This window comes from Macrobrachium nipponense, chromosome 28 (assembly GCF_015104395.2).
Source record: "Macrobrachium nipponense isolate FS-2020 chromosome 28, ASM1510439v2, whole genome shotgun sequence".
Classification (NCBI taxonomy): domain Eukaryota; kingdom Metazoa; phylum Arthropoda; class Malacostraca; order Decapoda; family Palaemonidae; genus Macrobrachium; species Macrobrachium nipponense.
Window position 1 is genome coordinate 18,492,558 of NC_087217.1, and position 14,006 is coordinate 18,506,563.

A 14,006-nucleotide genomic window follows, 5' to 3' on the forward strand; every position below is an offset into this window, starting at 1 on the left:
CTAAAATATTCCTTTGAAGTGAGTACTACAATACGTCTTAGTTAATAATAGAAAATTTATGTTTAATAAAATTGGCTTCTTTAGAGTTTTAGCAGACATAAATTTTCTATTGTTAAGATGTATAATAGTGCTCACTTTAACGGAATACTATAATAATTTTTTGTAGTATGGATGCGCAAACTAATCCTCATAGAAACGCTTTTCAATAAGCTGAAATACAGGTAATCCTTTAGCAATCAATTACCTTTCGACACTAATCAGATTAGCCCTGCCGAACACATTACAAAGTATGTGTTTCAATGACGATTGCGTCATCAGACGCTGACTCTTTAGGCCTTTGGTACCGTTAATCCGAACCAACTCCTGTAGGTGGCGTGATTCGTGCGGTAATGTAACCGAAGTTAAGCGGATGATAATTACCTTGTCGATATTAATTGAATGATTGAAGTATTATGGACCATAATTAAGAGGAGTGATGACACTGATAAGGATTATCCCTCTCGTATCAAAAAAAGAAAAGAAATAAATAATTGAATAGAATTTTACTTGTGAAAGGATACAAGGGAAGAAATAGTTCTCTTACGATAACAGTTCTTCCAGATCTTGCGTTTCAGAATTTCATTTGCAATTTTTTTTTTTACCACAATTTATATTCATGCCTATTTATATCGGCACACACCTCACAGACTTGCTGTTAAAACACTCGCCTCGCCAACAAGAGGGATCGGTTTCGATTCCCAAGTGAGGATGAATGATTTTCTGTTCACTTAAGCAGCGAATTGTGAATCTGGTAGTTAGTCGATCTTGATGGTTGCAACAAGCGTGAAGAAGGGCCTGAGGTTGGCAACCTCAAGTATATATATATATATATATATATATATATATATATATATATATATATATATATATATATGTGTGTGTGTGTGTGTGTGTATGTATGTATGTATGTATATATATGTCTATGTGTATGTGTGTGTGTGTACGGAGAGAGATAGAGACAGAAAGAGAGAGAGATCATAAGATGTACAGATAAGCAAACCAAAGCAATTCACATCCGGTCCCATTGCTACATCAGAATCGCCGTTACACACAAACCGACGTAAAGCGATAAACGATTATATTCCCGAGCAAACCCACATCAAAGACCTTTGTCGAAAAAAAAATAAATGAAATGAAAAATAAAACGTCGACTTTGTTTGTTTACGCGGCTGTCTGGCTGTCATTTATGGCGAGCTGATGCAATGGGAATATAAAAGTCTGTGCATTTTGTTTCTTTGTTTTATTTCTGAAAATGACGTTGGATAAAGGTTATCTATTCAACATTTGATTTTGTTTTTCTTTTTTTTCATCGTTCTATTCAACAAAACTTTCGGAAAACTAGTTGATGGATTTCAGTTAAATTTTTTTCGGGCGCATTGGTTTTGGACACAGCCACTTTGGGTCAGATTTTGAAACCGCAATTTTGGTATTATTTTGGCTAACTTCTGTGTTATGTTAACAGCGTCCATTGTTATAGCATGACCTCGTCAACAGGAGTTTGTTATGAAACTATATTCCCTTGGTATTGGCTGATGAATAAACTTCATTTTCGAATACGAATTCTTCATCATTATACTGATTACTACTGGCGCGTAAATGTCAATATTTTCTTTAAAGAAAGAAAGAAAGCAGGGAGGAAGATCCAGCATCGGAAAAATGATACAGAACATTGAGCTGTTATTTATTTCTTCGAGTTTATCATAAAACTTCAAGGAGTGGATATCGGGAAAATAATGTGGAATACCTGGGTATCTTGGACGAAGAAGATTGGAGAAGCTCTCTCTCTCTCTCTCTCTCTCTCTCTCTCTCTCTCTCTCTCTCTCTCGCTCTCTCTCTCTCTCTCTCTCTCTCTCTCCGTCTTCGTCTTCTTCTTTCAAGTAAGAGACGAATACCGATAAACGAGCTCGTTTAGCTCGTTTTTTGTGGTATATATTTACATAACAAAATTCCCTAGGTGACACTCTTCATTTTCTTCGCTGTTCCAGCCTCCTCCACGCTCCCGTTCTCCCCACGTAACCCCCCCCCTCCCTGCCAGATAGTCGCTCCCCCAATCCTCTTCTTTCAACTCCTAGACCCTTAGAGGAACCTCCATTCCTAGACCCATTCCCCACCACACCCTCTGGGACAGCATTTTTATGCGATCCATCTCCTCGCCAAGATACCATTCTTTCAACAGATCATTTCCATTTGAATTTGTTTACGAGAGAGAGAGAGAGAGAGAGAGAGAGAGAGAGAGAGAGAGAGAATTCTTCCATTTGCTTGTAATGTCTACTAGGAGCGCATGTTTTGCTCAGCTACTATTCCGTGACGATTTTAAAGAGTGAAAAGAGAAAGTTACTTCTTGAGAGAGAGAGAGAGAGAGAGAGAGAGAGAGAGAGAGAGAGAGAGAAGGAAGACGTCTGTGTAGTGAAATAAAAAAAAAAGTCAATGCGCAAAAGTTTAGGACAGACTGACATAGGGACTCATAGAGATGAGAGAGAGAGAGAGAGAGAGAGAGAGAGAGAGAGAGAGAGAGAGAGAGAGAGTGGAAGACGTCTTTGTTTCAAAGTAACAGAGAGAAAGAGTCACTGTGCAAAAGTTTAGAAAAAACTGAGAGAGAGAGATGAGAGAGAGAGAGAGAGAGAGAGAGAGAGAGAGAGAGGAGAATCGGTGTTTGTTTTCTCGTCTTTTAGCACATCTCATGGTTGTAAAACCTCCAGATAATTGTTCTTGCATCCGGGTCATAATATCGCCCTTATGTATCTGTGACAGACATCAATTTTCTGTGCATCTAATTGAGTATCTGTGACAGACATCAATTTTCTGTGCAGCTAATTGAGTCGACTGGATAAGTCCCCTTATGGTCACAATACATTCACTCACTTTTGTAATGGAATGAAACTGGTATAAGAAGTTTTCCACTGCAAATGGTTTTGATGAATAGTTTCTTTGTTTATATATATACTATTATAATCTATATATATATATATATAATATATATAATATATATGTGTGTGTGTGTGTGTGTGTGTGTGTGTGTGTGTGTGTGTGTTGTGTGTGTGCACGTGTATAACTAAATCACGAAAGTTAGGAACGTGATAAATCCATAAAGAAAGATATGTGCCACGAAGGAAAAAAGAAACGAAGGAGTATCTGCGAGACCTTTCGACGTTAAACGTCCTTTACTAAGCAGAAACTGACATACATGAGGAAAAAGACAATAGAAGAAGATTCGTATAACTGACAGATAGGGATTATAAAGAGATTAGTACCTATCCGAATCGACACCTGGAAGATGAGTTACCTTCCCAAACAAGCATAAACAATGGGTGCAATTAAAGGTTTAAGACAATCATCTCAGGTACAAGGACAAGACAATTAAAGGATTATAGGTGACAGCTATTCAGAACTTGGTAAACAAAACCATATTCACAATACATATTCACAATACATGTCAGACATACATTACAACGAAGATAACTCTAAGGCAACTAATATTTATTTAGTCTGTAATTATATCTTTGAGGTCATTCTTAAACATGTTACAAATACAAGGGTCTAAATGAAAAAGGCCTCAACTAACATTGAAATTACAATGAAAAGTAAATTGTATTTAAGCAGATTCTAAAAGATTTCGTGATAAGACATCTCTTGACCTTGCAATTACTGAACTACCAACCCAATTTATTTGGTGGCTGTTTTCACTTAAATAAATGAATATTGCATTAGATGTTTGCCCAGTTTTTACAGAATATTTATGCTGGCTTAGCCTTACTTCTAGGCCTTTGCTAGACTGTCCGAGATAAAATGAGGGACAATCCATACATGGAATTTTATATATTATGTTGTTGCTTTCTCTGGGGCCATTTTTTATTAACATTCCTTTTAGTGTGTTATTATAGGAAAAAACAAGGTTGACATTAAAAGCTCTTAACAATGATTTAATGGTTTCAAATCCGTTAAAATAAGGCAAACTGAGAATGTTCTTAGAATTTTCTTTCTGCGTGTAACTTACACTATAAAACATTTTGTGGGCTTTATTATAACAAATATCTAATATATGTGAAGGATAGCATAAATCTTTCCCTATTTTTCTTATGTATTCAATTTCTTGATCCAAATATTGTGGACTGACAATGCGCAATGCTCGTAAAAACATAGAAGAAAAAATCTATATTTTTATGTTAAGATGGTGGCCTGAGACTTCGTGGCATATATCTTTATATATATGCATATATATATATATATATATATATATATATATATATATATATATATATATATATGTATAAAGTGTCGGTACTTTTATTACTATTATTACTACTAGAAAATTAGGGATGGGGGGAGAGGGAGGTAGGCTAAAATCCCATTTTAAACCATCTTAGGGGTCGACTCTATACCCCTGCCAAGTTTCATGCCCATCTGACCAGCTGTTTGGCCGTGATTGAATGACAGACGGACGGACAGACATAACACCCATTATAGTAAGATTAGAGCTGTTAGTCTGCACCGCAAATGTCAGTCACCCTTAGAACAAGTATTTGTTGCATTCAGATAATCAAACGCTCAGGGAAATTATACGAATTTACATGCTATTACTGTTGAAGAAATGAAACCCACATTGTATTGTATTATGCTTTGTATCACAGTTGACAGAAAACAGTCTTATCTGGCGTCTCAGTCAGAAAACACAAGCTGAAGTTTTTGAGTGCTCCTAGCGGTGATTAAGTTTGTATTATTGTCCAGTGATTCAACAGTGAAAAATATCATGGATCCTGTCCCCTTCATTTTCCTATGTAGCTTTTCTGACTTGTAATTACTATTATTCAAAGTACGTATACATAAGAGTTGGGGAAGAATAATATCGTATCATTCACAGAGGTTTGGTGAAACGCCTGATTAGTCTTCGTAATCGGTGATTCAATCAGTTGTTGAAAAGTTATGTAGGATTTAGTTCAGAAACCTGTTTAGCGGTTACAGCGCTTAGTAAATCGCTAAATCGGTGTTATATGAATCGTATGTTCATTCAGGAACAAGTAAAAAATGCATTTCTGTACATCTTATCATCAAGGCCACCAAAAATAGATCTTTTGGTGGTCTGTATATAATGCTGTATGAGTCGCGACCCATGAAGCTCTCAACCGGCCGTGGTGGCCTATGTTGTTGCGTTTCCAGAAGCATGATTATGGCTAACTTTACCCTTAAATCAAATACAAACTACTGAGGCTCGAGGGCTGCAATTTAGTATGGTTGATGATTGGAGGGTTGGACGACCAACATAACAATTCTCAGCTCTCTAACCTCAGTAGTTTTGTAGATCTGAGGGCGGAAGGAAAAAGTGCGGACGGACAGGCAAAGCCATAGGAGTCTGGTGCGAGCAGCAGGGGACACTGAGGCTAAAAAAAAGTCAGATCCGTTGCAGACGAGCAGAGACCACAAACGTTCTGATCCCAAATTGGAAAAGCCGATCCAATTAAGATAAAATCCACTGTCTAAACTGACCCTCCAATATACAGGAGTTAGGATCATAAATACATTAGCGTCGCAAATGATGTCGGATGTGTGTGATCTATCGTTCCTAGGAATCAGTGTGGGGCCATAAAACAAAATTGTATTTGGAATCCATTCCCAAACGTGACTGGCATCAGCGTTTTATTGAAGACTCTCTCTCTCTCCTCTTTCATCTCTCTTCTCTTCTCGTCTCTCTCTTCTCCTCATCTTCCTCTCTCCATCCTCTCAATCTCTCGTCTCTCGTTCATCTCTTCTCTAGGCGCGCATTGTGAATAGATGCAAATATGGCAGTGGTATACCCTAAACCTTTATGATGTACAGAAATGAAAATTAAGTGTATATATATTTACAAAATTTTATGCATGTATATACATATATATATATATATATATATATATATATATATATATATAAATATATATATATATATAAATATGTATATATATATATATATATATATATATGTAAATTAATATAATATATATATATGAAATGGCTTCTACCTTTATTTATATATTCATCACGTTCCAAACTTTCGTGATTCAGCTATATATATATATATATAAGTATATATATATATGTATATATATATATAATATATAATATACGTATTTTATATTTTTGTATCTGTATAAGTAGTTTAACAAGATTCATTATGGTAAAAAAGCGAAGCTCATTCCCAAACAATTGTGGTTTCCATAATTAACGCGTCATTAGAAGCGAAGAGTGTACTAGGGTCATGGCTATCTCCATCCTCCAGTTTAAAGGAACCAGCCGGCCGTGATTTTTTAAACAAGATGTTAGGTTTGGAAACCCCGGTTATTGCAGCTTTAAATCGTACCCTCTTCCAGCTTTTCAGGTAGAAGTGTTAGAGGACAGTTTTATATCCAGGGGGATACATTTAGAGAGAGAGAGAGAGAGAGAGAGAGAGAGAGAGAGAGAGAGAGTAAGCGTACGTGCATTTGTGTCCATATTTATTTTTCTTGAAATTCTGAACGGAAAGGAGGAGCCTATGAGGGTGACTTTTTCCTTCATTCCTATTTTTGACTACTTTGACTATAACATATTCTCTCTCTCTCTCTCTCTCTCTCTCTCTCTCTCTCTCTCTCTCTCTCTCTCTCTCTCTCTCTCTCTCTCTCTCTCTCTCCAGAGGGAAAGTTTTGTATCAAGGTAATTTTCTAGCTCCTCATTTAGAAAGTCTAACTCGGTCACTTTCACAATTTCATGCAAACATAATAACTTTTACTGTTGTGTTATGGTTTTAAGAATGATTCAGTTTTACTTTTTCATAAATCTGAACTGGTGTTTACTTGTTTCTCCAAAGACTTCAGATTGCCTCTTTTCCAAAGCTTCAATGAAAATTAGACCCTTTTTTATTATTTTACCTGTTGTGTTTATCAGACTAAATTAAATTATAAAATTCTTTTAAATCATTATTGGGGAAGAGTTGTCGGCCTTTTGCAGTTACAAAGCTAAATGTATCCAGAATCCTGTACAAGTTATTTTCCTATTTCAGTCACTACCCTGAAACCGAGACGAACCTCTTGTTAATTTTGTTTACATTTTTCAGATGTGGGAGTCTAATTAACTCTAAGCCTTCAGATTAATTTATTTATTAGTTATCGAAATATCATTGTTAGTCTAATTTCTCTTTAAGTTATCGAAGTAAATATAACTGAATCCTAATCAGTGATTTGTCCTTCCCAACTATTTTTTTTCTTTTATTAGAAAAATGTTACATTTCAATTACATAAGTAGGATGTTACAAAATATTACAAAATAATATACCAACGATATTTACAAATTACTATGGATTTTTTTTAACTAGGATTTTAATCATTTTTTAAACACCATAATAATTGTATATACTATTACTTACAAAATTAATACTGGCTACTCAAAAACAGTAATTAATGTGCTCTACTATTGAAGAAAATGCCCTCATCTCCTTCAGTGATTTCTCCAAGTTTCAGTTATCAAACTTTTTTTTTATCTTTTATTTGAAAAATACACTTTAAAGGTCTTTTTACAATAAATACATATACAATATATGTAATTTATGTACAGAATCAATACATTTATATTTTTATAGCTCAATATTCTTGAATTTACTATGTATATACATACACATACCCGTACTAAAACAACCCTGGAGCCTTTTATGAACGACCTGTCTGATTTCCAGCTATCGGCGCCGCGGTACCCGTGCGTCTTCAAGATCGGCCACGCCCACGGCGGTCTGGGCAAAGTCCGCGTGGAGAGCAACGCTGACTTCCAGGACATGGCGTCAGTCGTGGCCGTCGCCAATACCTACTGCACCACCGAGCCTTACATCGACGCCAAATTCGACATCCACATCCAGAAGATCGGGGGAATGTACAAGTGTTTCCAGTAAGCGAGTCTTTTTTTTTTTTTTTTTTTTTTTTTTTTTTTTTTTTTTTTTTTTTTTTTTTTTTCCTGTAGGAGCGTCCGAGCCTACAGACTCTTCCAAGTATTCCTTGGAAATTAAGAGAGTCTTTTGCATGTGGGAGTGTTTCCAGTAATGGTATGTGAATCTTTGCAACCCCAATCATTTCCTATGGCTGTTCAAGGGAGTCTGGAGTAAAAATATTACAACAAAATATATAAAATAAGAAAACAATGTACTACTACCACCCAAAAAATTTAGAACGTTTAACAAACACAAAGTCATGAACCACAACAGGTTTCAAGCACATCAGACTACATAAGTGCAACAGTTGTCAACCACATTAGACTACATAAGTGCAACAGTTGTCAACCACATTAGACTACATAAGTGCAACAGGTGTCAACACATTAGACTACATAAGTGCAACAGTTGTCAACACATTAGAACTACTAAGTGCAACAGTGTCAACCACATAGACTACATAGTGCAACAGTGTCACACATAAATACATAAAGCAACAGTGTCAACCTACACATTTAAAGACTAACATAAGTGCAAACAGGTTGTCAATCACATTAGTACATTAAGCAACTACATAGTGCAACACAGGTGTCAATCACATTAGACTACATAAGTGCAACAGGTGTCAATCACATTAGACTACATAAGTGCAACAGTTGTCAATCACATTAGACTACATAAATGCAACAGTTGTCAACCACATTAGACTACATAAGGGCAACAGGTGTCAAGTACATTAGACTACATAAGGGCAACAGGTGTCAATCACATTAGACTACATAAGTGCAACAGGTGTCAAGCACATTAGACTACATAAGTGCAACAGGTGTCAAGCACATTAGAGTACATAAGTGCAACAGGTGTCAAGCACATTAGAGTACATAAGTGCAACAGGTGTCAAGCACATTAGACTACATAAGTGCAATAGGTGTCAAGTACATTAGGCTACATGAATGCAACAGGTGCCAAGCACATTAACTACATAAAGCCCAACAGGTGTCAAGCACATTAGACTACATAAGTGCAACAGGTGTCAAGCAACAAGCTTAGTTCTAAGGTAAAGTACAACAGCTTTCAAACAACAAGTCTTTCCTGGTTACCATGAAAGGACAGATTTCATTCTCCGCGCACATCTGGTTGTAATGAGATAATCATATTTTCAGTTACCTGGGTACAGCAAGTGTCAAAAGAATTGTGCCACAGAAGAAACCTACATTTAAAACTTCAAAAGTTCAAGCGAAAATGCAAGGCATTACTGGCCGATATACTATTTTCCTTGCATTTTGATACATCTTTATTTATTTATCTATATATTGGTCTTTTTCTTTTTTGATAAGTGGTATCTCTTCGTTCTGTATTTCCCTTTACTTCCTATTACTTCTTCCTAATGAGTACCATCTTCTTTGGAAGCTTGATTTTCCTGTCAGTGGCCCCTGTGGTGGGCTTGTCCTATATGAATAGGTTTCATCTTCTGAATAATAATAATAATAATAATAATTAATAATAATTAATAATAATAATAATAATAATAATAAGAATTTATACTACATGAGGATTTATTTATTCAAATACTGTGCTTGTGGATAAGCGAAATATGTCCACACAAGGGTAAAAATTTTTTTAATTCATTTATGGTACTTGAATGAACAGTGCACACCGCCCCCCCCCCCCCCCCCCCCCCCCCCCCCCCATAAAAAAGTACCTTGTGCATGAAGCATTATCATATACTTATAATAGATCCTGAATGTAAATTAATGGTAATGAGTCCGTATGAAATTAATTTTTAGCTCCAAGCCATTAATAATGAATTGCGATGCGATGCTCGCATCATAGAAGCAAAAATTTCCGCATCATTTCATTCCACAAATATGCCGGCATTATTATATCCTCTGGAACTTTATATGAATGCCAAATTCAACCGTGACTCCTTGAATATTAATGAATATTCAATTTTACGGTGAATGGCTGATAAGGGAAATTTTTCAATGAAGTGTCGTCAGTCAGGCGGCTAATTTAGCATGGAATACGTTGTTTATTTATTTATTTTTTTTAAAACTATCGTTAAAAAAAATATACGATTTTAGTGTCCGAGCTATCTGTCAAAAGTTGTGAATTTAGGTTTATTATGATAGTATTAACTGTAAGTGGACGCTAGCTGTATCGTGGGAATTAGAAGTGTATGTAAATTGCAGTATACATTGCAACTACAGAAACTTTCAAACTAATTCATGCGCCTGTGAATGAAAATGATCAATTAATCGGGTTTTTTTTATGAATGGTTTGTTTATTTATGAAACCACGAAGTCTGATCTAGAACAGCCATCGCATGCAATGTTTATATTGAGTCAAATTTTTACTTGCCGCTAAATAATCATTATATCTTTCCCAACAGGAGAAAATCCATCTCGGGCAACTGGAAAACCAACACCGGCTCTGCAATGTTGGAACAGGCAGCCATGACGGAAAGATATAAAGCATGGGTCGACGAGGTAAGATAAACTCTACAGAAATATATTTCTTCAAGTAATAAGTGAAAAAGATAAGGTACAAATGGTGTACGTATAGTGACTTTGTTTTGCTTCAAGGCATGATAGATGTCACTAGCCAAAATAGTATTTTATCTAAAGTTAAAGACTTTGTAACATTTACTTATTCCGATTAATACTTTTGCTTTTTGAACAAATATCCAGAGAGTTTGTAAGCTGAGGAATTCGAGAATAAAAAAAATACGTATAATTAAAACTCTTACTTTTCTAAGTACACATAAAACCAGTAAGAGATATTTCACGATGTGTTTTTAATAATGCACGGACGAGAGACCCTTGTTTCAACTTTAACTTGATCCAATAAGTATACATAACTTATAACCTTTACAAGTTCAGTCTATACTATGAACTCGTGTTAAGATTTTTTCACTTTAATTTTTACAATATCTTTTTAATTTTTTATTAAAAGAATATTACATTTCATTTACATAATAAGTAGGATATTATGAAAATATTACAAAATTATATACCTACAATATTAACCAATTATAATGGATTAGACAAAAATATTCAGTGTCATAAACTTGAATTATCTATTAGTGTCGATACAATTTCAGTGCTTGCTGTAATTTTTTTTAATTTAAATAAAAAAAGTTCATTTACAAACATCGCAATTTTAATTTGCCCAATAATTTTTTACAATAATATTTTTTTTTATATACATACCTAGTAATTCTAGTTTATCTCGAGTTTAAAGGTGTTTCATAAATCGAGTTTCATAAATCCATCTGTCACAATTGATTTTAGTTTATCACCATAAACGGATTTTAGGAGCCATCTGCAATCATTTATTTTACCTTTGAGAAAACTAAAGGTTCCTATTTCATTAAAGTTTTTAACTCTAATAAATGTAACATCATAAACTCAATAATCTGTTAGTGTGGATCCAGTTGTATTAGAAGGTAGAATCCTGAGGTCCACATCGGTCCTCTTATCCATTTTGGAATAGGGCCCCATTTTGGCGTAAGTTCAGCTTAAGCTACGCCAGTCAGCCAACCGGGTCATTAAATATGCTATCAGTTCATTTATTTATTTAATTATTTTTTTATTAATAAATAAAAATTAATTTACAAATTATTAAATGAATAAATGAAAATAAACAAATAAATCAAAATAAATAAATAAGTAAATTAATAAAGAATGAATAGAAATATATAAATAAAAACAAATGAATAAATAAAAATAAAAAACAAATTAAAAAAAATATAAATAAATAGGCAGTCCCCGGTTTATGACGACGGGGTTTCATTCTTGAGATGCGTCGTAAGCCGAAAATTGTCCTAAGCCAGAAGATCGTCAAAAATCCTAAGAAAACCTTACTTTTAATGCTTTAGTTGTATTATAAACTATGTAAACTGCATTGATATTGCATTTCCCATAAAAAAAAACCTTCAAATTTTGATTATTTTGCATTTTTGGAGTCATATTTCTTCCGCCAAATCAGTGTCGTAAGCGCAGTAACCCTGGAACATGTGTCGTAAACCTGGAAATAATTTCTGATGAATATAATTGAAAAGCGTTGTAACCCCGGAACATCATAAGCCGAACCCATCGTAAGCCGGGGACTGCCTAAATAGAAAATAAATAGATAAATATTTATAAATAAAAACAATAAATAAATAAATAAACACAACAAAATTACCTTCCCCCAGGTTGCATCCCTTTTCGGAGGACTAGACATCTGCGCCATCGAAGCCATTGTCGACAAGGGCGGCAACGAACACATTATCGAAGTGAACGACTCCGCGCTGACCCTCATGGGCGACACGCAAGAGGATGACAGACGCTACATCGCCGAACTGGTGGCCATCAAGATGCAGGTGAGCAGGGGAAGAAAAATAATTTGCATTTCAATGTTAAAAGGTTCATCGTCTGAGACGAGAAAACTATTTTTTTTTTTCAAATGTATGGGCTGTGTTATTGAGTGAATAACTTAGGAAATGTTTAAAAATATTTCTTTCTAGAAGTTAAGGATACAGTCAGCTCATGATTAGGGGGAAGGTATCTGAATTTCAAGGTTAACATTTGAATCATCTGAGACAAAAAAAACTGTTATTGAAATTGATGGGGCTGTATTATTGGGCAAAAACTTGGTTACTTTTAAGAATATATCTGTCTAGAAGTTAAGGAGGATACAGTCAGTTCATGAGTAGGGGTAAGGTATCAGAATTTCAAGGTTAAAACTTTGATCATCTGAGACAAGAAAACTGTTATTGAAATTGAAGGGGCTGTATTATTGGGCAAAAACTTGGTTAATGTTTATGAATTTATTTGTCTAGAAGTTAAGATAGTTGCAGTCAATAAACCTCCCATGTGTATTCATATCGGGAGGGTGCATTGTAAAGCATTAAAAACAATCATAATTGACCTCTGATTGAATGAGAAAATAATGATAGATATTTGGAAATTTATGCTAAAAGCTTTGAAAACTGAATGAATTCCTACAGATTTGATTGAATGAGAAAATAATGATAGATATTTGGAAATTTATGCTAAAAGCTTTGAAAACTGAATGAATTCCTACAGATTAAGGAGTTATATTCCTCATTTGGGCCTTTATAACATACACACTTCGTCAACGCTTGAGGCTTTAGACAATGGAAAAATTGTAGTCAGTCTAGATTAAGCTGGACACATGCCAGCACGGGCTTTTGCCTAGAAAACCCGTAGAAAAATTGTAGTTTCTCATAATTAAGGGATAAAGTAAATTACAGTTTCTCATATCCAAATGATAGATTACTTCTGGTCAATTAAACTCAATTTCAGCTCACTCAGGTAAAACATGTACCGGGATAGATATGGAATACTGTGGAGCCATTTCTCCCTGAAAATGTCTAGGAATTAGTCATTAGGATTGCGAGAGATCACAAGTACCAAAAGACATAAATTTCAGATAACAGGATTATTAGTCAGAATCGCACATTTCTTTGCCAATAGTTATTCCTAGAACATATTTGAGAGAATTAGGCAAAATTTCAGATAACAGGATTAGTCGTCAGAATCACACATTTCTTTGCCAGTAGTCATTCATAGAACATATTTGAGAGAATTAGACATGTAAGGCCGTTCACCAGTAAAGGAACAACCATCTAAATCTGTCTTTCTGTCACCCAGGACGTCTGTGAGCCACAGGTAACGTTATTAAGATCAACACCACCAGTTTTAACAGTCAGTCAGTCAGTCACTTGTAACACTCAGTCTAGACGAAGAAGTGACTGTTGCGGTATTGAGAGGGAGAAATTCCCCCTCCCCCTTTTTCCGTCATTTTCGTAGCTCTTCTCCCCTTTGGGAGTGTTAGTCTTTGCTTGTATGACCCCCAAAGTTCTGTCCTGCAGGTTTGGGAGATTTCCTTTTTGATTAGTGTATGTTGGCCAGTAACGGTTTAGGTTACTCTAGGTTATGAGAACATTTCAGTTGTGATCAAGTCTTCTGATTTTGTAGAATGCTTTTCGTAGACATTATTATTATTATTATTATTATTATTATTATTATTATTATTA

At 34.9% G+C, this 14,006-nt stretch overlaps 1 protein-coding gene across 1 annotated transcript in view; it reads left to right on the plus strand.

Moving 5' to 3' along the window:
* Window positions 1–14,006, plus strand: part of LOC135201917 (synapsin-like) — a 272,048-nt gene that overhangs the window by 241,189 nt on the left and 16,853 nt on the right. Inside the window, 4 exon segments of the mRNA XM_064231214.1 lie at window positions 7,715–7,920; window positions 10,353–10,449; window positions 12,159–12,326; window positions 13,621–13,638. Of these exon segments, the coding sequence (XP_064087284.1) occupies window positions 7,715–7,920; window positions 10,353–10,449; window positions 12,159–12,326; window positions 13,621–13,638 (489 nt within the window).